Genomic DNA, 24,023 nt, shown 5'->3' on the forward strand with positions numbered 1-24,023 from the left:
TTTCTTGGTAGAAGTTGTCCTAAACTGAACAACTTATTTTTTCTTCTCCTCAATATAATATCTAATATACTGCCGTACTAGAGGCACATTAATGGAAGCATTTGGAGATTAGATTTAATCTCCGATTTCCCTGTTGGTCAAGTCATTAAGCTTCTAAGCCTCATGGTATCAAGCTTTTCATCAGAGGGTTAAATGCAGTTATTTTACAGGACAATGGAAGGAAGACTAACACTACTTGTGTTCCTATGAACTTAGGGTACTATATTAGTAACTCTAATTTATTCTTCATGGCAACCCTCAAATATAGCATTATTTCAGTTTTGAAAAGGGGGAACTGATGCTCTAAGAAGTCAAGGGATTTGTATAAGGACACACAACTACTGAGCTGGCAGGTTTATAATTTCAACCCTGATATTCTTGATTTCAGAGCCCATATTTTTTCTCTTATACCACAGGAGCCTTTCTGCTGTAATGTTATCACGAACTTACCGATTTTATGATTAGATGTTCTGTTTTACACTTTTTTATGTAATTTGATTCTTCATAAAAGAATTTAATAATCAACCTTAATAATCACTTTCACTAGATGGGCTTTCTAGGGGCACCTGGGTGGCTCAGTCGTTGAGCATCTGCCTTTGGCTCAGGTCATGGTTCCAGGATCCTGGGGTTGAGCCCCACATCGGGATCCCTGCTCCACAGGAGGCCTGCTTCTCCCTCTCCCACTCCCCCTGCTTGTGTTCCCTCTCACACTCTCTCTCTCTGTCAAATAAATAAATAAAATCTCTAAAAAAAAATCACTTTCATTTAGATATATAGTGTCTGACTCATGAGAATTTAGACTGAATTGAGCCAGAAGTTGTATGAAATGAATTGTTTTAAGCATAAGAATTACAAAAAAAAGCTATATTAGAATAAGGAACACACACTCTTTAAGTGCCTACCCTGCCTCTTGATACCTGCTACATGCACGCACGCACACATGCACATACATACCATCTTTCAGCTGCCTTTCATTGTTGGCTCATTTGCAGAGTAAAGTGTAAATCTTACTTTTCAGAAAAACATGCTCAGAAGTTATTGGCTAAGGGATAAATACTAAGACTCAGAATTCAGTTCTCCAGGGAAATAGTGTCTCAGAATTTAGTCATTATGCAGTTTTATGACAATGAGGTATCATGAAGGTATAATGAACAGTAGGAGATACAATTTCTACCAAGGTTAGAGGTTATTTCTTACACAAGATATAAGTATGTGTCTTTTGTCACTGTGGACCAATCTTATCAGAGGGATAATTATGTCTTTTTCCATAATCCCAAGAAATAATATACTGTAAATATGATGTAACATAATTCTTCTTAGGGTTTATTAATGCACTTATAACTGAATTATGGGCCAATCTGGAATGTGGAAGAGATGACGTTAGAGTAACCCACCCCAGATCTACTCCAGTGGATCCTATTGACCGGAGCTGTCAAAAGGTAGGGAATGATCTGAGTATCTCTCTCAAAAATTACTTCCTCCAGGGTGCCTGGGTGGCTCAGATGGTTAAGCGTCTGCCTTCGGCTCAGGTCATGATCCCAGGGTCCTGGGATCGAGTCCCACATCGGGCTCCCTGCTCCTTGGGAGCCTGCTTCTCCCTCTGCTTCTCTCTCTCTCTGTCTCTCATGAATAAATAAATAAAATCTTTAAAAAAAAAAATTACTTCATCCAGGCTTTATATATATATATTCAGTTACAACCAGCAGCTTTTCCAAACTTTCTCTTCTCTCCTTTATTTCATTTCTAATTTTTTTGTTTTCAAAATAAGTGGCTAGAACTACCAGTGTTCAAAGAGAATTGCATTTTGCAAGGATGTTTTCCTTTCAAAATGTTTTTGGTAATTTTTCTCTTAATAAAGAGTAATACACACTAGACATGCTATGAAAAAACAACCTCCCTCCCCCCACCAAAACCCTAAAACAAAAACCAATCAACCAAAGCAAAAAAAAAAAAAAAAAAAAAAAAAGCCCTTGGGTTTAAATCTAATAGAAAATTGTCAGGATTATTTGAAGGATGACTGGGCAAAGAGAAGATGCTATCATTTAGTGTAATGTGCCAAAAAAAGAAATTCTAAAGTACCTATACAATGTTCTGTTATAATTCAATGGCTTTTATGTATTTGATATGTTTCCCCAATTTTTTTTTGAATTTGCCATGTTAACTATTAAAATCAGCATTGGGGATTAGATCATTCACAATGTATTAGATATAGTCCATAATTAATAGAAATATGAAGAATAAGAGAAATGCGATTCAAACCCAGAAAAAGGCAACTAATAGAGATTGAAATGATGAAGAAATTGGAATTATATATAAGAATTTTGAGGGAATTGTTATAAGTAGCATGCAAAGGAAAATATTCCTTTTTTTTTTTAAAGATTTTTATTTATTTATTTGACAGAGAAATAGAGAGCACAAGTAGGCAGAGCGGCAGGCAGAGGGAGAGGGAGAAGCAGGCTCCCCACTGAGCAGGGAGCCGGACGTGGGGCTTGATCCCAGGCCAGGACCCCAGGATCATGACCTGAGCTGAAGGCAGCCGCTTAACCGACTGAGCCACCCAGGCGCCCCCAAAGGAAAATATTCTTGTAATGAATAAACAAACTGGAAATTATAGTAAAGAAATAGAAACCATATAAAAGAACCAGATAGAAATTCTAGAACTAAACTACCTTATCTGAAATAATTTTCTAGATGGGCTTAATAGAATATTTAAATACGACAGAAGAACTAGTCCATGAACTTGAGATAGATAAATAGAAATTATATAATCTGAAGAACAGAGAGAAAAACTAGGGAATGCTTCTGTGATTTGTGAGACCTTATCAAAAGTTTTAATACCTTTGATTGATATATAGAAATAGAAGAAGAAAGGGAATGGGACAGAAAGATATTGAACAAAAGCTGAATTTCCAAATATCTTGAAAAATGTAAATTTATAGACCAAGAAACAGTGAATCGCAAGGAAGAATACGCAAAGAATGAAAATGCAAAGGCAACCACAGCAAGGCTCATTATAGCCGTACAAACTGCTGAAAACTAAAGATAAAGAGAAAATCTTGAAAGAAGCCATAGAAAATCATACATAGAGGGGAATGGCAGAAAAGTGTGCTGATGTCTCATTAGAAACTGTGGAGGCCAGAAGATAATAGAGCATCTTTAATGTGCTGGAAGGGGGAAGCCCAGTCAACCTAGAATTCTGTATCCAGCAAAAGTACTCAAGGATAAAAGTAAAATAAACTTTAAAGGTTAAGAAAATATTTTTTAGCAGACTTGCATTTTATTTAACACAAAAGGAATTTCTTCATGTTGAAGGACAATGATACCCGATGGATATTTGGACTGAAAAGAAATTGCAAGTAGGTGAGTGAGTATAAAAAAGCCTGTTGGAGTGCCTAGGTGACTCAGTCCGTTAAGCCTCTGAGTCTTGATTTCGGCTCAGGTCATGCTCTCGGGAACATGAAATCTGAGCCTTCTGTCAGGCTCGCACTCAGTATGGCGCCTGCTTGGGATTCTCTCTCTCCCTCTCCCTTTGCCACTACCCCTTGCTCACTTGTGCTCATGTGCTCTCTCTCTCTCAAATAAATAAATAAAATCTTTAAAAAACAACAACAACCCTGTTTTTCTCTTAATTCATAGGACTCTTTAAAAGAAAACTATGACATATAGTGGGATTTATTTTATACTTAGAGGTAATATATATGACAGCTCTACTACACAGGGTAAGCAAATGGTATAATGGTATACAAATCTATGTGGTTTCAAGATTCTTAAATTTTACATGAAGTGGAACAACATTAATTTTTAATCCCTAGAAAATATTTCTATTTCTATTATAAGGTTGGGATTTTCTTTAACTTCTTTGACTTTGACTTAGAAATGTCAGCATAAACTAATGGTTAATTTCTGTTAAAAAAACGTATATTCCTCTAAACTGGGAACTGAATTATCTAGAAATAACTCATAGCAAACATTCTTAGTGCCCAGCTTGTAGTTCTAAATATTATTCCCTAGGGAATTTGGATTTAATTTTACTGTCTTTTAAATTATAGAAAACAATAATGTGGCCTCCATATATAATGAGGTACACTAAACTCATTTCCAGTCCAGCCTCCTCTTACCTCTCTATACCTGTGTTTTGGAATATGATAGACAATAGTACCATGTGGCTATATAAACCTACTTAAAACCAAAGTTAAAAATTCGGTCCCTCAAGTACATTTAATCTTGTGTTCAGTAGCTATATGTAGCTAGCAATTGTTGCATAGTTCAAATAATATAACATTTCCAACACCACAGAGAGGTCTATTGGACAGCTGACCTAGAAAACCACAAATAAAATGCAAAAGGTAGAGCTAAAATAAAATCCTAAAAATAACCCCATGCAGAGAGGGACAGAAAAGGGATGGGAAAAAAGAAAACAAATAGGAAAATAGTAGCCCTAATCAATAACTGCATTACATGTAAGAGACTAAATATTTAAAATGCAGAGATTTTCAGAATAAGACCCAAATATGTGCTGTCTCTAAGAAATTCACTTTAAAGAAAAAGACACTGATAAGTTGAAAGTCAGTGAATAGAAAAAGAGGAAAAAATATACATTAGAAGACTGCAGTAGCCATATTTAATGTCAGAGACAGAGAAAATGAAGTAATGTTGGATTAAGAAACATTGGTCAATATATCAGGAGGACATAACAATCATAAGTTATGATCCTAGAAATGAGATTCAAAATATATGAAGCATTAAAATAACTTAAGGAAGATATAGGCAAATCTACAGTAATAGTTGAAGATTTTAACATTCCTCTTTTAGCAATTGATGTGACAGATCTTTCAGTCTGTTCTCAGGTACATGATATGAATATCACTAGTTATCACTTGATCTAATTGTTCTTTATGGACTACTATATTCAGTGACTGCAGAACACGTATTTTCAAGAGCACTTAGCGTGCTTACCAAGAGACTTGCTGGGCTGGAGTGTTAAGTCTGCATAAACTTAAAATGACTGGAATAATACAAAGTATGTTCTGAGACCACAGTGAACCTAAGTATCACAAGCTAGAAACTGTAGAAGCCCAAATATTTGGAAATACACCTCTAAATTCACACAGCTCAAAGAAGTCATAAGGGAGATTAGGAAATATTTTAAAGCAGAAAATAAAAAGTAAAATAGAAAATTTGCAAATGTTTCTGAAGTAGTGCTAAGAGGGATATTTAACTGTAATATTTATATTAGAAATATCTAAAATTAATGAGTCAAGTTTTCACTCTAAGAAACTAGAAAAAGAACAAATTATACCCAAAGCAAATGGAAGAAAGGAAATAATAAACATTAGAGCAGAAATCAATGAAACAGAATAAAGACAAATGAGAAAAGTAACAAAGCCAAAAGTTGGTACTTGCAAATGATTATTAAAAATAATAAACCCCTGGCTAGACTCATCAAGAAAATGAGGGGCCCAAAGTTAATCAAGAATGAAAGAAGAGTTTCACTGAAGATCCTGTAGTTATTAAGGAATAATAAAGGAGTATTATAATCAGCTTTATGCTGTAAGTTAAACAACTAAGATAAAATTGGCAAACTCCTTAAATATGCTTACCAAAACTGACCCAGTATAAAATAGAAAATCTGACTAGCTATGTTCTGTTAAAGAAATCGAATTCATTATCAAATTCCATAGAGAGCCACGTGGTTTCACTGGTGAATTCTATGAAACTCTTAGAGAGAACAACACTCTTCCACAAGTTTTTTCACAAAACAGAGGTTGAAGAATCAAGTTCTAACTTATGTGAGGAGACCATCATAATATTGATGTGGATGAGATAACACTGTTACTGAAAAAAAATAGACAAGTATATCTGAGCATAGACTTAAATATTTAACAAAATATCAAATTGTATATAGTAATATATAAAGGATCCATCATTTTTTATGATCAAGTGGGGTTTATCCCAGGCAACTGAAAGTTGGTTTCTCATTCTAAAATAGGACTATAATATTAACAGAATACAGAAGACTCATACGATGATTTCAGTAGACATGGACACATCATTTGACAAAACTTAATGCCCATTTATGATAAACACTTGGCAGATTTCATTCGATCTGATAAATACTATCTATCAAAAACATGAATCTCATATTTAATGGTGAAATATTGGACCTAAAATCTGTTCACTCTTATCAATTTAACATTGTATTAGATCTTAGTGCGATAAGTAAAAAAAAAAAATAGGAAGGCATACAGATTAGAAAGATGTAAAACTATTTAAAATGGTTTGATTCTCTTATCTCAAATTCACCTTTTTAAATCACTTTCTGATTTCTGTATTAGAAACTTAAAAATACATTTTTGGTGTAATAAGTATAATTGATAGAACCCCAAATTTTAATTTATTTTCTCCCGGTACTGTCTACCCTCAAAATCATTTTCCTTCACAGCTTTCTATCTATAAGGTAAAATGAAATTCCCATTACTTTTCTGGAAAAACTTAGTTCTTTTTCCTAGAGGATAAAGGCAGTGATCATTAACATAGTACATCTCCTCCTGCCTCCCTGCCTGCTACTTTGCAGTCATAGCTCTCATCTCCTCTTGCTTTGCTGTATAGTGTGATCCTCCCAATGTCCTTCCAACCCTCTCTATAGTATGGTACCATCAGATCACTTGGAGAACCATTTTAAATGATCTAATAGTGTATTTGTCCTCTATTACAGTGTGAGTTCTTGAGGGCAGGGACCATTCCTTCATTCATATTTTTATTCTTAGCATCTGGCATAATAGCTGATAAGCAGCTGGTGTTAAAATATTTTGAATTAATAAGTGAATGGATGATCATTATCAACCTGAAGGAGTTTTAATTCATAAAAAGTGTTTGTTCTTGGGTAATTTTAAAATGCTTTAGTTTCAAGATACATCAAATATTTGGCCTTTAATTAGTTGCCTCACTTTTACTTTACAAAACCTTATTTTCTTCAAGACATGGAATTAAAATGTTTTGTGCTAATATAAATTTTAGGATAATTAATGTTTGATATTAGCACATCTTATGATGTTTTCTTAGGAACTCATGATTATATTATAAATAAGACATCACAATTTTATAGTATGCTAATGTTTTTTAAAAAAAATGCTCACTGTATGAAAAATGCATTTTTTCTCCTAGAAACAAGCTGCTGAAATTTTCTCAAGTTTCTTTAAAATTGTTTAGTTCGTTTTGTTCAACTATAATTACTGAATTTTTACCTTATGTTTTACATAATTAGAGTACCATATCAGAAGTTACCATGATTCTATGTGGTCTAGGTTGTTTTATTTCTTAGGTGAAAGGAGGAAGTTTCATGTTTACCCATGGAATTCCTCATGTGCAAATAATACAAAAACTCTCAGGATAGTATTGATATGTGATTTGTAAAGACCATGTGCCTTTATGGACAGTGTCAGATGTTAAGATGAACATTTATTAAAAAGTTTCTTGTAATAATAGATAGGAAGGATATTTTAAATAAGACTCATTTATAACTCTAAATACTGGGTAAATATTAAGAACATTTATAAAATATTTACATATTTAAATTATAAAGCATTTTCCATTTATTTTTTAACATCTTATTTTTTTCATAAACTGGGTGAATAATACAAATATGAAATCTATGTTAATCATCTTTGTAGTCAACACCTGGATGATTAGTGAATTTTTCCTAGGTGGTTTCGTAGGTGGCCATGAATTCTCTAGTTTCCCTGCAGTTCATTTTATGTATAATTAATTGACACATTCCTTAAACATCCTTTCCTTGATACCAGTTTTTTTGTTTTATTTTGTTTTCTCTATAGTGAACACTTCTTGCATAGTGTTCTTTAGATAAGCATTCAGTAAATGGCAACTAGGTTATTAAATTTAGTCCTTCTACTTTATGATAACTTTATTGCTATCCAAATGATACTAGGTTTAAATCAGGAGTATATAGATTATTTTCTTAGAAGTAGTTAAAAATTCCATCTTCATTTTATGGAATATTCATGGGAAGAAAAGGAAACTTTTAAAGAATTCATTTTTCATTCTACAGCAACATTTTGTTAAAATCCACTGTGTTAAATATATTGAGTATAACCACTGTTATTTGTTAAGGAATATTGCATTTGGCATAATAAGGGTGGAGGTGGAGATAAAATGGACTGTACCTTCCAAGTCCTCAAACAAGGACTGTGTAGCACGGTGACATTGTTAAATAGCGTCTGAAGATTATACTGGGAGTTGTAATGAGTAACCTAGCCTGAAAATAAGAAAATGCCGATTAGTTCTGCTGCCAACTTTCTGATTGCGTGTCTTTGGCTGAGTCACTTAACTTCTCTGGTCCTTAAGTTTTTTCATCTAGTATGTGAGAGATTGAATTAATTATTCTTCTAAATTTTCTCGTGTTCTGATTACAGTGAAAATTGTTAATTTGATTCTCAAATTTTCTGAATCCAGTGAAAATTTTTTTAAAATGATAAGCAGAAAACTTAATAGTTACAACTAAATACAACTAATACAATATGAATGAAACATACAGGTATTGGCAGAACACAGGGTTTCTAGAGGTGAATAGAATTCATTAGAAAGCCTTCTAGAGTTTATGAAGTGGGATAATGAGTAAGTGGGAGGGTAGGAGGAATATGTTGCTAGGATCAAAAGGTTTGCATATGTGGCAGTCATTTATTTGAAGGAGACCACAGGCAGATTCAATTGACTGAAGTAGTGATTTCCTGCTGAGGAATAATGGAAAACAAGGCTTTTGACACTGTGAAGAGAAGAAAGGTGTCAATTAGTTAAGTGCCTTGAAAGTCTTACTAAGGAGTTTAGGCTTGATAGTGATGGGCAACCACTGCATGCTTTTGTTCAGGTGATCCAAAGAATGAACTGTGCCTGAGAAAAATCTTCAGGTTGCTTTTAGTAAGATGAAATGTGAGAGCTTAAAAACTTCATGGAGAGATTAACTTGTTAAGATTGCACCAGAAAATGAGCTGGTTTTGATAGGTAAAGGCATGGCTTTTTAAATTAACTATAATATTTAGGTTAGTTGGATTTCCAGTGAATGTAGTTAAAGGATAAAGAAAACCTTGTGACCTGAATGCGAGAATATATAGAATTTATTATCTTGCTTCAGAGCCCCACAGTGTTACTCTCTTGTATTTCTTACACATCAGTTAAAACAATGCAAATAATGAGAAAGATGGATCATTTCTTTTTTTAACATTTAATATTATTTTATTCAGCTTTTTCCAGCAATAAAATCATTTCATTTTTTTTCTCAAAACCAAACTTTTCAAGAGATACAAGACATTTTAAAACATTTTCCAACTCCTATATATTCTGTTACAATTGTTATGCATTATCAGCACATAGATTATTGTTGAGGTTAGCTATTTGGCACTTAACATGTATGTATTTCATATTTATGTAGATTAATTAGGCTTATTTTAAAAAATTAACCCTCATAGTTATACTCCTATAAAACTGTATCATGGATGTGGTTGAAAAACATGCACCATTTAAATGACAGTGTTTTCTTTCTTCCCTGCCTAGTCTTTTCTAGCACTGGTGAACTTGTTACCGTATCCTGCTGTTTATGAGCTGGTAGGCAATCAAGATCTTCCTAATAAAGCAGAGTATTCTCTTCGTGAAGTCCCAACGTGTGTTATTGTAAGTCATTTTCTTTTAATCTTTACCTTATATAAGTGATATTTGAGATTTGTAGTACAGTGCAGTTTGACAGAAAAAAGGAACATTATTTAATGGTGTTTAAAGGCTGATTTGATTTATTTACCCATGGAATATGCTCCGAATTATCTGTGCCTGGAATTTTTGATCCAGGTCACCTAAAAGTTACAACACCTCTTGGAATACAAAGCTAATGCTCCCCAATCAGGAAAGAAACATGGCATAAACAGAAATATGTACGTGAATGACTTTTAGATGGTTTATGTTACTAGTCACACCAGTGTTGCTTCTTCATTGGCTAGAATAATTAGGATTAAACTAGATCCAAGGAATCCAATATATTTTCTGCTTATATTTTAATGAACTACCTATTACTGCCCCATGAGGGCAGTATATACATATTTATTTGAGACTTTTTTCATATTCATACTCCCAAATGGGTAACTTGTTTTAATCATTTAGAGATATTTAGTTCCTCATCTTTGGGTAACTTTATGAATTAAGCACATAAAATATGTACTTATGCATTCATAAAGAATTATTTAATTAACACTGAAATTCTATTAATCATTCCTATTTTCTGGTCCCTTTGACCTGTGTGTTATTGTTTTTTCTATAGTTTTGCCCATTTGAATATTTTTAATTCTTGTTAATCCTAAACATTCTAATTTTTAAAAAAATTCTCTACTCTGGAAATTTTTGATAATTTTATGAAATATAAAGATAGATACTTCTAATGTTGGATTTTTAATTTCTATTCTCTTTTCCTTGAAGTGTTTCAATTTTACCTTGTGCTACTTGTATCTTGGCATTTCTTAAGTAGTTTTATAATTAGCCATTTATGTGTCTGTCTTCCCTGCTACCCTGTGAGTGCCTGAGAGCAAGTAGGATATCTTAGTCATCCTTAGCATTTAGCACATAGTAGATGTCCAGGGAATGGTTTTTGAAGATATTCCTGAAATTATTGCCTTTGTTGAAATCAGTTATGGGAGTCTTGTCACTCTCTTCTACGTCTGTGGTTCTACTTCTGGTTCTCTTCCAGCTTCTCTGGTCTCTCCTATATAGTCTCCTTTGTGGACTTCTCTACCTCTGCTGTCTGTTATCCAGATTGATCTCATCCAGTACTGTGACTTTAGTTGTATATGGACAGTTCTGACCTATATTGCTCACCTGTCAAATCTATACTCAGATTTCTACCAGATAATGGACATCTGGACCACTGATGGGCATCTTAGTCTTACCCCTTCTAGAACTGAATATAATGTTCGGTTTTTTTTTTTTCTATTTTAAATCAATTCCATTTCCTGTTTTCCTATCTCAGCATATGGCACCATCATCCACATAACTGAATGCTCTAGAAACCTGGAAGTCATCACTGACTTCTCTTTCTATATATGCAATTAATCACCATGTATAGATTTTTGCCTCCCTAATAACTACATCTTGTTTACTTTTTTTATTCCTATTAAGGCCACCTTAGCTCAGACTCTCATTTGTTGTCTAGATTACTTCAGTGAGATCCTAACTGCTTTTTTTTTCCCCCAGTCTCAACCTGTAATCTATCCTCCTGCTGATTTATTCTCAAAGTGGTCCTTTAGAAATGAAAACCAGATGTAGTAATTCTATTTAAAATCTTTGCTGACTTCGTTTCGCCTCCATGCGTAGCCATGTTCCTTTGCCTGACATACAGCTTCTCCTTGTTTCTCAAAGCCCTTTTTTTTCTCTTGTCACCTTCCACTCTCTGATTTCCAGGGTCTTCGAACAAGTTTCTTCCTTTCTCTGGGATCTGGAAGCTTTCTAAACCTTGCTTTTTGGCTATATAGTATCTCCTCATTTTTCATGCTTTACTCAAAAGAAGTCGTCTCATATGTCACAGTATTGTATAATTACTTTTGCATTTGTCTCTCCTAATGGACTATAAAATCCATGAGGGGAGGAACTGGATTTTATCCTTTGCCCAAAAAGTCTAGCAAGTTGTTTTGTTTTTCTTTTGCTACTGTGAGCATGGTAGGTTCTCAGTAACTTCACTGTTTTATTAATTATATGATAGGGTCTTAATGATCTTGGCCCTTCTTAGGCTTTATTCAAAAGAATTTAAATTTAGTATCTTTCTGTTTTCTTTGGGAGTCCTGTGACAGGAACCCTAGGAAGTTAAACTGAGGAACCGTGTGTGTGTTTGTGTGTGCATGTCCATGTGTGTGTGTATGTGTATTTAACTGCACACATTCATGGGTGGGCTTTCTTTTGCAGATGCTTTCAAACTTGCATTTAAAAAAATGGTATAATGAACTCCCATATACTCAACACTAAACTTTAGCTTTTATCAACATTCTGTCAGTGTTCTGCCATCTGTTCCCCTGTTCTTCACCAGTTTCCTCTCCTTTAGTCCTGCATTTTTTTTCCTGGAGAATTATAAAGCATATTTTAGGCATAATGCCAATTTATCTGTAAATAATTTATTACGTATCTTTAAGTAATAAGGACCTCTGGGTTTTGTTTCGTTTTGTTTGAATTACCACCTTGTAAACCATCATGGCTTTAATCATATCTAAAATGTTAGCTATAATCCCTTAATATTATCTAATATGTGGTCTATATAGAAGTTTCCTTTTTCTTAAGATGTCTTTTTTTTTTTTTTTTAATAGTTGGTCAAGTCATGATCCAAACAAGGTCCATACATTGCATTCAGTCATTATGTCTTTTACATCTTTTTTCTAAAACAGTTCTTTCTTTGTTTCCATGTCATTGATTTATTGGAAAAACTGGGTTATTTGTCCTGGGTTGCATTGATTCATTGTTTCACCAGGAGATGTGAAGTGGTGATTCTAGTTCTGTCATTCTTTTTCTATTTCACTGGAATTATTTAAATAATAAAGGAAACCCTGAAAGAGTTTTTTTTTTCAGGAATGGCAGAATAAATGCTTGACTATTTATAAATTCTCAAAGTAGTGAATTGGTCTAGTAATCTCCAAAAGGGATGTTTTTTATTAGTATCATTATGAGCTTCTAGTTTTTATATGTATATGTTTCAATCCAGTACAGTTAATCATTCTTGCTTTTGATAATCAAGATATTCCTTGGCTACAGAGTCCTTTTGACATGTTGTTATTCCTGTTTGATATATTTCTCATGTAAGATGTTCTGGGCTCATTGTATACATTTTCTGTCTCAGTCCTGGAATCGGCCATCTTCAAAGAGTTGTTCCTTTTACTAGGACTTGCTATTTAGAAACTATAACCTGGACACTAGAAATGTTCATTGTTTAGGGTTGTCATTATTTCTAGTCTTTTCAGTGGACAGCTGAAGAGTATAAGTTTTTTTAAAGAGAAATTCATCATGAGCCAGTATTGATTTTTTTCTTAGATTTTTTCTCTTTCACTGAAAAGCTTGGTTACTAATGACATGAACGAAACTACTTATTTGCTTTTATTGTACAGTGTACATATAATAGTTTCAGAATAAAATAAGATTAGTGCATGCATATTGACATTTCATTTCAGTTAGTTTTGTTATTAGAATTTATACCACCAGGGATTTGCAATCAAAATGTTGTGTTTTAAAGTTACTTGAAGTAAGTAAATCTCTGTTCTGCCTCATTATGCTACTAACTTAATAGACTTGTTTTAGAATGTTCTAAATTGAGAGGTTGTTTTACCTTTTGTATTAATTTTGTCTTTTCGATTCTTACATGATTTAATGTTCTTTTAAAATATGTGACTCCAATATGTAACGAGGTATAGTCACAGAATGTGCTTACATATTAATCCCTTTTGTCCTTTCTCACCGTATGTATGTATTGATCTTCATTATAATAGCAGCTAGCTCCATGTAGCTATTTAAATTTAAATTAATGACAACTAAATAAAATTCAAAATTTCTCTCCTTTAAGTTCTATCCACATTTCAAGTTTTCAAGTACCCACTAGCCATAGGTGGCCAATGACTACCACATTAGATAGCACAGACAGAATATTTCCATCATTGCAGAAAGTTCTTTTTTATAGCACCCTTATAACTAACACTTTTTATTAGTTTTTGGCTTATACTTCAACTGTTACTTTACAACTGTTACTTTAAAAAATAATATATATTCTTTCCCTCCAGACTTAAGCAAAAGATAGTATGCTCTAAACACGGTCCTGTCTCTGCATTTTTCTTTTAATTCTTTACCTTTGAGATTACTGCATACCAGTATATAGAGCTCTGCCCTTATCCTTTTCTACAAATGCATGGTATACTGTTGTGCTAGAGTTTATTCATCCAATCATCTATTGGTGGACGCTGGATTCTTTAAGGTTTTTGCTATTTAAAGTTATGCCAAAATTAATAGCTTGGTTTATATTTATTGTATTTACCAGTGTGCCTATATATTTTTTCTACTGTTGCATAACAACTTGCTACAAACTTAACAAATTAAAACCACACATTTAGGAGCTCACAGTTTTGTACATCAGAAGTCTCTCATGGTGTTTCTGGGTTTTCTGCTCAGAGTATTATAAGCCAAAATCAAGATGTTGGCCAGGCTAAGTGCTCATCTGGAGGCCCTGGGGAAAACTGCAATTCCAAATTAATACTAAGCAGAATTAAATTTCTTAGGTTGTAGGACTAAAGTGCCTGGCTTTCTGCTGGCTGTCAGGCAGGAGTTGCTCCTGGGGCTTTGTTCAGTGGCCCTCTCCATTTCAACAGTGAAAAACATCCCTCCTGTCAAATCCCTTTCATGCTTTGAATCTCTCTGACTTCCTCTTCTGTGAACAGACCCGAGAAAATTCTTTTCTTTTGAATGGCTCTTGTGATGATATCAGAGCCACTTGGATAATCTCCTATTTTAAAATCAATTAAGGACTTCCGCAAAAATCTCTTCACAGCAATACATGCATTAGTGTTTAAGGCCTCAGAATCTTGGGAGCTCTTAAATTCTGCCCACTATAGAATCTTTGGGCTAGATTTCTAGAAGTGGAGTCACTGGGTTGAAAGGTAAATTCATATGTAATTTTAGTATATGTTGCTAGTTTTTTTATCCACAGGGAATAATCTTTTTGCTTTCCCATCAATGAGATATAATAGTGACTGTTTTCTAGCAGTTTCATTAAGAAGTTTATGTGATCACAGGTTTAGATACCTGTCTGACAGGAGAAAAGTATTAATGTATGTTTTTCTTGTCAACACATTTTTTCATATGCTTAATGGCCATTGGTGACTTCTCAATGGTGTTTCAATTTATTTTTATTAATTTTCTCTTTGTTTTCTTTTTCTTACTTTTGAGGAATTGTTTATATTTTAGGGATGTTAGACCTTAACTTCTCATGATTTCATAACAGGTATCTACCAAAACTCTAGATCCTGCAAACAACTCTCAAGCTGTACTTTAATAAGTTAAAGGTCAACAACAAAATATTCTGTCCCTTTAACACATATAATCTTTGATTGTTTTTCAGTTCCTATCACTTAATTTCCAGCTATATAAGTGAAGTATTAGGTAGGACCCCTTTGGTTATTGGAAAAACTCCGTTTGAATTAGTTTCAGTGGAAGAGGAAATTTATTGACCTGCATAAGAAAATTTATTGGCATGCAATGGAAAAAACACATTCTCTTTGATAAATGGTGCTGGGAAAATTGGACAGCTATACACAGAAGAATGAAACTCAACCATTCTCTAATACCATACACAAAGATAAACTCATAATGGATGAAAGACCTCAATGTGAGACAGGAATCCATCAAAATCCTAGAGGAGAACTTAGGCAGTAACCACTTCGGCATCAGCCACAACAACTTATTTCAAGATACATCTCCAAAGGCAAGTGAAACAAAAGCAAAAATGAACTTTTGGGACTTCATCAAGATAAAAACCTTCTGCACAGCAAAGGAAACAGTCAACAAAACAAAGAGGCAACCCACAGGATGGGAGAAGATACACTACAGACAAAGGGCTGATATCCAAGATCTATAAAGAACTTCTCAAACTCAACACCCAAAAAAACAAATAATCAAGTCAAAAAATAGGCAGAAGACATGAACAGACACTTCTCCAAACAAGACATACAAATGGCTAACAGACACATGAAAAAATATTCATCATCATTAGCCATCAGGGAAATTCAAATCAAAACCACATTGAGATACCACCTTATACCAGTTAGAATGGCAAAAATTGACAAGGCAAGAAACAACAAATGTTGGAGAGGTTGTGGAGAAAGGGGAACCCTCTTACACTGTTGGTGGGAATGCAAGTTGGAACAACCACTTTGGAAAACAGTGTGGAGGTGCCTCAAAAAATTAAAAATAGAGCTACCCTATGACCCAGCAATTGCACTCCTGGGTATTTACCCCAAAGACACAGATGTAGTGAAAAGAAGGGCCATATGCACCCCAATGTTCATAGCAGCAGTGTCCCCAATAGCCAAACTGTGAAAAGAGCTGAGATGCCCTTCAACAGATGAATGGATAAAGAAGACGTGGTCCATATATACAATGGAATATTACTCAGCCATCAGAAAGGATGAATACCCAACTTTTACATCAACGTGGATGGGACTGGAGGAGATTATGCTAAGTGAAATAAGTCAAGCAGAGAAAGTCAATTATCATATGGTTTCACCTATTTGTGGAATGTAAGGAATAGCATGGAGGACATTAGGAGAAAGGGAAAATGAAGGGGGGGAAATCAGAGGGGGAGATGACCATGAGAGACTATGGGCTCCAAGAAACAAACTGAGGGTTTCGTGGGTGGGATGGGTTAGCTTGGTGATGGGTATTAAGGAGGGCACGTACTGCTTGGAGCACTGGGTGTTATACGAAAACAATGAATCATGGAACACCACATAAAAAACTAATGATGTACTGTATGGTGACTAACATAACATAATAAAGTAAAATAAAATTTAAATAAATAAATAAAATGTTAAAAAAAAAAGAAAATTTGTTGGCTCTAATAAACATCTGCAGCTTGTGTGGAGTAACAGTGTGGGAGATAACTGAGAAACTTGGATGCCAATACCAGTGACAGGAGTATTCCATGTTCTTAACAAGAGGTGATAGCTGATTATAGTTCTCTTTGCATAACCAAGGAGTATAAACAATTATTTAACCTAAGGGTGAACTTGCTAATTGTCAGAGCTGACTAAAAGTGGGATAGGCTGCCTTGGGATTCTGTGAGTTCCTTATCCTGAGTTCTTTTTGGTGGAGATACTGTAGATCATATCCAAGAACCTATTGGATGGTTGTAGTACATAATCTTTAAGCTCTTTGTCAACCCTGAGAATATGTTTGCAGTATTTAGCATAATGCCTGGCACACAGTAGATGTGCAGTATATGCTAAATAAAATATTTGTGGACTTCGTTATGCCACAAGAGCAAAGAACAAAACAAAAAACAAGGACAAGTAGAAATAGAACTTCAAATGTAGTCAGGTTCACATCTGTCTGTCTCTCTGTGTCATCTTGTCCTGTTACTACTCTCTATCTTGGCTTTATTGAAAGCTATACATAGTGTAGTGGTTAAGAGTTTGTATTCTGAAGCCAGACTGCCTGGATTAGATTCTCAGTTCTGCCTTTTACAAACTATATGACCTCAGAAAAGGTAAACTTTAATTTTCTGTTAAAAGAGAGCAATAACGTTCCTATCCCAGGGTTGTTGTGAGAATTAAGTGAAATATAAAAGTTTAAGTCACTGCTTGGCAGGTAATAAATGCTATAGAATTGTCTGGTATAATTATCATTAGTGTTTTCTTCTTGAGATGGTGTTCTCTATAGGAGAGTACGTAGGACTACCTGTTACTCTATACTGACATCTTCACCATTTCCCCTTGTCTTTGTTTCTTATGGCTACCATAACAAATGACCACAAATTGGGTAGCTGACAACAACAGAAATTTATTCTCTTACAGTTCTGGAGGACAGATGTCTAAAATCAAGGTGTTGGGGCGTCTGGGTGGCTCAGTTGTTAAGCGTCTGCCTTTGGCTCAGGTCATGATCCCGGGGTCCTGGGATCGAGCCCCGCATGGGGCTCCCTGCTCGGCGGGAAGCCTGCTTCCCCCCCTGCCACTCCCTCTGCTTGTGTTCCCTCTCTTGCTGTCTCTCTCTCTGTCAAACAAATAAATTAAAAAATAAATAAATAAAATAAAATAAAGGTGTTAATAGGGCCACATTCCGTCCAAAGACTCCAGGGGAGAATTCTTCCTTGCCTCCTCCAGCTTCTGGTTGTTCCAGGCATTTCATGTCTTGTTGCTACATAACTCCAGTTTCTGCCCTCCATCTTCACAAGGCTCTCTCGCTCATCTGTCTTAAATCTCCCCTTGTCTTTCTCTTCTAAGGATACTTGTCACAGTCTTAGGGCCTACTTGGGTTAATCCAGAATGATCTTATCTCAGAATTCTTAATTACCTCTTCAAACACTCTTTTTCCAAATAGGGTAACAATCATAGGTTCTGGAGATTAGAATGTAGACATATCTTTTGTTGGGGGGTCACAATTTAACTCACTATGCCACCAAATAGGACAGTGGCCTTTCCCTCTACTTCCCTCTTGTAGACTGAACATGTACCCCCCAAATTCATATGTTGAAACCTAATCCCCAATGTGATATTTGGAGGTGGGCCTTCAGGGAGTGAGTAGTATCTTTAAAAAAAAAAAAAAAAAAGACTCCGGTTTTGCACAGTGGCAGTATCATAGCCAATGAGGTTTATCCGAGGTGCTGCAATTATGGCTGATTGAAAAAAAAAATAGACTCTAGAGAAATCCCTGACCCCTTCTGTCATGTGAAGGCATAGTGAAAAGATAGACTATCTATAAACTAGAAAGTGGGTCCTTGCCAGACACAAAATCTTCTGGTGCCTTGATTTTGGACTTCTCAACATCCAGAACTGTAAGAAATAGAATTTCTGTTGTTTATAAGTCACCCAGTCTATGGTACTCTTGTTACAGCAGCCAGAATGGATTAAGACCCCTCCCGCTTGAAAAATCCCAAGGAAGAACGTTGAAGGTTGACTTTTGTTTGGGGATGCTCATGGGCTAACCAGTCACAAACTGCACCTAGTGGTGCAGGTGCAGGAGTATTGGCATTATAACTGATCTCTCCTTCTCCTTTCACAGCAGGCCCTCAGGCATGTATGTATTTATGTGAATGGATATTCCTTTGTTTTCCTAGTTTTGGTCTCATTCTGGCCTACTAGATCATTGAATGTATTTTCCAGCTGGACAGTATCCTTTGAAAGAATTTCAGACTTGTTTTTGTTTGTTTGAGTCCCAGGCCTTACTTGCCACTAGCTCATTGTAAGGAAGATGCTGCTTCATTTAGAAAAGTGATTGCCTTATTGACACATGTTGCAGTGCTTAGAAACTGAAGTTCTCCGTAAGGCAGGCTTCCCAGGAGTTTCGTTTTCTTCCCTACGTGGTGATCCATCAGTGTAATCCTCTTTAAAGAACAAATTATTTACCGTAACATTTGTTCTCTGAAAATGCATTATCATTGATAGATCACTGCAATCTACTCTTCCATTAGCTTGCTGGTAATACATTCTCTCTTTTATTCTTAATATATCCAGGACTTAGGTATGGAACTGGAACTTTATAGAGTCCCACAGTGTCACTGGCTGTCAAAGTCTGAGCTTAGTATTCAGATAGATGGACAAATTTCAGTCAACTATACTAGTATCCTACTAATGACGAGAAATCTGTAGTAATCCTTCCAGAAGCTACTATGCATAGAACTGATTGGCAGATTCTCTTCTCTCAGATAAGAGAAGGCCAGTGATACATAATTCTAGATGAATCTGTGAAGATTATGATAAGACAGTGATCATTTCTTAAATTTTTTTAAGCAGTAAAAATACCTCTTTGAAGCAACACTTGGCAAACAAGTTTCTCCATATATATACTGCAAAGACTACTAAATAGTATCCACGTGCTGGACAAGTCAAGCAGAGCTCCATGGCTCTGTCACTGTGTTTAATCAGGACTGTCAGAGGAGAAATTAGGAAAAAGAAGAGAGTGGGTAAATTATTGAGAATCTGAATGTGAAGCTGGCAATAGAATGAATTACTTAGTTCATGTTCTATCATAATGTTTGAAACAAGGAGTGCCCAGCTAAGAAGCAGACAAAATGACAGATTTTAAGATAGCAATCGTTTTATTCTTCATGTTAGGCAGTTTATTTAATATTTGCTGATTATAAACTTTTGTGTTAGTACTTACACATTTTTACAAGATATCCGTAGAATGATAATAAATGCATTCCTAGGTGTTAGGTATAAACTTTTACAATACAGGTTGACACAAAATCTAGTTTTTACTATGTTTCGATTTGTGTTTTTCAAATTTTGAAAGATTCATTATTTCCTCAACCTTGCAAAGTCATTTCATGCTTCTTATTTATTTGATCATATGACATTTGTACTATCATCCACATAGACCTCTGTAAATATTACATGACTTTACTCCCTAGCAAAACCTTCATTTTGACCTATCATAGGTCACAGAAGTCTTCAATTTGAACTCACTGGAGGGTAGCAAGTTTCTTGGTTAGGAAAATGAACAGTGAGAGAGACAAGTATTCATCTGTGAATGAATTTCTTAGGCCTAAACCCAAAGAAATACACAAAGCAGGGCATTATAAAAAAATACTTTTAGAGAGTGCTCAAAATCGCATAGTTGGCTTACATGGTCAGGGCTTGGGATGGCTGGTGGCACCTGGGTCATCAGGTTCTCTCTACACTTGCATCATGATTTTTAAGCCTGGCTACACATTGCAACAGCTTGGAAGTCTTTTAAAAGGGTATTAATGTCAGAATCTGACCCCCAAGGATAGTGACTTAATTGGTCTGAGGTAGAGCCTGGGCATTATTCATATATTTATATGTATATATAATTTTTTTTAAAGTTCTCTAGGTAATTCCAATTTTCAACCAGGGTTGGAAACCACTGATTTACATGAGCAGAGACTATCAACAAAATCTCAGCTACTAGATAGAACTATTTAAATCCACTGTTCATGCTTTACGTTTGTAGATAAGTTGCTCATGCAGTACCAGAATGGGGTAGAAATTAGTGATTCTCCACTTTGGCTAAACATGAGATGACTCATTTCAGGAACTTTGACAAATCTTAATACCCAGACACACCTAGACCAATTAATTCAGAATCTCTAAGGGTGAGACTTGGGCATCTTTTTTTTTTTTTTTTAACCTCTCTCTAGATGATCAAATGTAAAGCCAAGTTTGAGAACCATAAATCTAAATAAATCTTTGTTGAGTTGATTTTTCTTTAAATGGTCTCATTCCAACTCTTTCTTTTTCAGGATATTATAGATAGACTTACAATTTTGAATTCAGAAGCTAAGATTCGTTCTTTATTCAACTATGAACAATCACACATCTTTGGTCTAAGGTAAGGTGCTAAATTTTACCTGAGGTACATTTTCTATCTTGCAGAAACAATTAAGCATATGTTCTATATACTTTCAAAAAGTATTGAAAATGAGCAAATTTTTAAAGCATGTTTAAAGGTAAGTTGTAACTTTAGACAAAATAAATATAGCTATTAGGTTTTTATATAATGGCTTTTGTCTACATTTAGGTTCTGTATTAGTACAATGTCTTCCACTTTTGTTTGATTTACATTACAAATGCCTCTTTAAAAAGAGGCATTTTGCCTACTCTTCAGTTTACTTGGGAGTCAACTGGGGTTTCCCTGGGTTGGTATTTGATGGGACTCCTTCCATAATAGAGACTTGAAAGAGGCCTGAAAAAGCATGATTTATCTTGAGGCTCAAATTTTGCTCCTCGATGTTAACCATTACTCCTTAATCTCAGTTTTCCCAAGGTTTAAACCTTTTTGGTCATATATAGACCTATAATTTGTTTTCCTACCTATAAATTACCACTTTTAAAAACAGCTGAATAGGTTTGTGATTCTTTTTTTTTCCCCTTTCTACTAGCAAACTAACTTTTTCAGCCAACAGGGAGGGGGTCAGTGAGAATGCTCTACCTAAGAAATAAAGCAATCACTTTTCTAAAATTAGAATCTCTGATGGTAGTATATATTATAGATCTTATACTCAAACTTTGTTTTTTTACCATTAATAGCTGAGTTTCATTTTTGGACTTTTAGTTCAAAGAAGGTAGAAAAATTGTAGCTATTATAGTTCTTTGAGTGGTGTGTCCTTTATCTCAAAATGTATTTTCACATTACATTTTAACTTCTCATGTATAGCATCAGGTACCTCATATAGCAAGCAATGATGAAGAATACTGGGAAAAATCTATTCAGTAGAACTTGCCTCTGCATAGCAAGTATATTTCTGAGTTTTGTAGTTATAGAATATAGATTCTAGCCTCTTTTTACTGATACAGTGAGTGAATGTCTTTTTCTTTATATAAAGAATAGTAGTATTTTTCCCTAGTATTCTTGTTAAAAAATAATAATAGGATTTTAATTCATGTAAAAAGCCATCCAAGAAGTAAAATGCCCCAGGGAATAAAATTTGCATAGCATGTGCTTTTTTCAAATGGAATGCATACATGTAATATGTATGAATGATACATGTAATAGAGTTGTGTAGTATGGTGGTATGGTGGTTAGATTAGCAACATGGACTCTCGAGTCAAGACTGCTTGCTCTTACTAGCTGTGTGAGTTGGGATCTCAGGTACCATCTGTAAGACAGAGGAAAATTATATTATTTTCCTCATAGAACTATTACGAGAATTGCATAAGAAAAATTAAAATGACTTAACAGTGCCTGGCATGTAGCAAGCACTATAAAAATATTCATAATAGATGTAGTAGCAGTAGTACTTCAAGTGTTTATATCTGCTTGCTTTATATGATTTTTGTGTTTGACTAGGAAGTAAATTTTATCTCCATTCTTTCAGTACCCCAGTAGTCTTCTACATGCTGCCAAGTAATTTGCTATGTTTACAGCATCAGCAATAAGAGAAAGAAAAAGACCAAATCATTTTCTGAGGAAAAGTTTGCATTTTATTTTTTGTGCTTTTTTAACAAGTTTTCCTTTGACAATATGTTTATTTCATTGTATTTCAAAGTTTATGTTCATAATATTCAGTTATATTTTTAAGTCATACATTTGAGGTTACTTTACTTTCTTCTAATAATTTCAGTCTAGCGTTGATCTTTGGGGCCCAATAGTGATAATTTATATCGTAGCTTTGTATTCTATAAATCTTGTGGTTCTCTGTGTTTTGGATTCTTACCTACATCATTTTCTTTACTTTCTACATTGGTTTTATTTCTAATTGTACCTTTATTATACTGTTCCCTTCAGTAGATCATCTCATGAGTGTATTTGCCTTCTATACTTAGCACTGTTTGTTCCATTCACTTTTTCCCCCTCTGAATAAGGGTAAATTTAATACAGTTTCTGTAGGTTTGCCACAGCACTTAGATGAGGCTAATACAGGGCTTAGTGAAATGTGGATTTTCACTTTTTTTTTTTTTTAAGGTTTTGTTTATTTATTTGACAAGGAGAGAGACAGCAAGAGAGGGAACACAAACAGGGGGAGTGGGAGAGGGAGAGGCAGGCTTCCCACTGATGCTGGGCTCAATCCGGGACTCGATCCCAGGACTCCGGGATCATGACTTGAGCCGAAGGCAGAGGCTTAACCAACTGAGCCATCCAGGCGCCCCATGGATTTTCACTTTTTAATAGAATCACATTCTCTGTAAATTTCTGAATTTTTATTTGTTCGGATCCTAGAAATCTTGTAAATGACTAATATATGAGAAGGTTGCTCCTTTGATTAGCCCTTCTATCCTCTTTGTTTCCACTTCTAGCCTATCCTTTTCTAATTTTGGTATCTTGGTGCAGACATGCCCTCACATGTTTCATCTTACAATGAAACACACTCAAAAAGAAATTTCTCTTGACCTCCTGTCTCTGAAGTCACTGTCCTGTTTCTCTTCCTCTCACCATAGCAAGTAATCTGTACAAACTCTCCCCTCTTGCTCACCTCTCTTTACTTCTCAGCCCACTTAGATTTGACATTGACTCTATTAACTCTGTCAGAATTACACATCCTGTTCAAGTCGCTTGTAGCTTCTGTGCTGATGAATGTAATAGATTCTTCTCTTTTTAATTCTCTTCTTATTATAACTGTCAGCATTTGATGGAGTGGACCATTTCTTTCTGTGTGAAAGTTCTCTTTGCTTCTGTGACACTTCCACAGCTGCTATTTTTTCTCTTTTGCATTTTCTAAGCAATTTTTAGAATTTGGAATACTAAGGACTTTGTCCCAGTTGCACTTTTTCCTCTTTGTTCTACCCCAAGTCCAT

At 34.7% G+C, this 24,023-nt stretch overlaps 1 protein-coding gene across 1 annotated transcript in view; it reads left to right on the plus strand.

The window, feature by feature from the left end:
- The window catches only part of TBC1D32 (TBC1 domain family member 32), a 207,882-nt gene that overhangs the window by 76,490 nt on the left and 107,369 nt on the right, over positions 1–24,023 (plus strand). The window contains exons 21-23 of the mRNA XM_044917351.1: positions 1,360–1,478; positions 9,604–9,720; positions 21,032–21,120. Coding sequence (XP_044773286.1) covers positions 1,360–1,478; positions 9,604–9,720; positions 21,032–21,120 — 325 coding nt within the window. The remainder of the gene's footprint in view (positions 1–1,359; positions 1,479–9,603; positions 9,721–21,031; positions 21,121–24,023) is intronic.

This window comes from Neomonachus schauinslandi, chromosome 8 (assembly GCF_002201575.2).
Source record: "Neomonachus schauinslandi chromosome 8, ASM220157v2, whole genome shotgun sequence".
In the NCBI taxonomy this organism is placed as follows: Eukaryota; Metazoa; Chordata; class Mammalia; order Carnivora; family Phocidae; genus Neomonachus; species Neomonachus schauinslandi.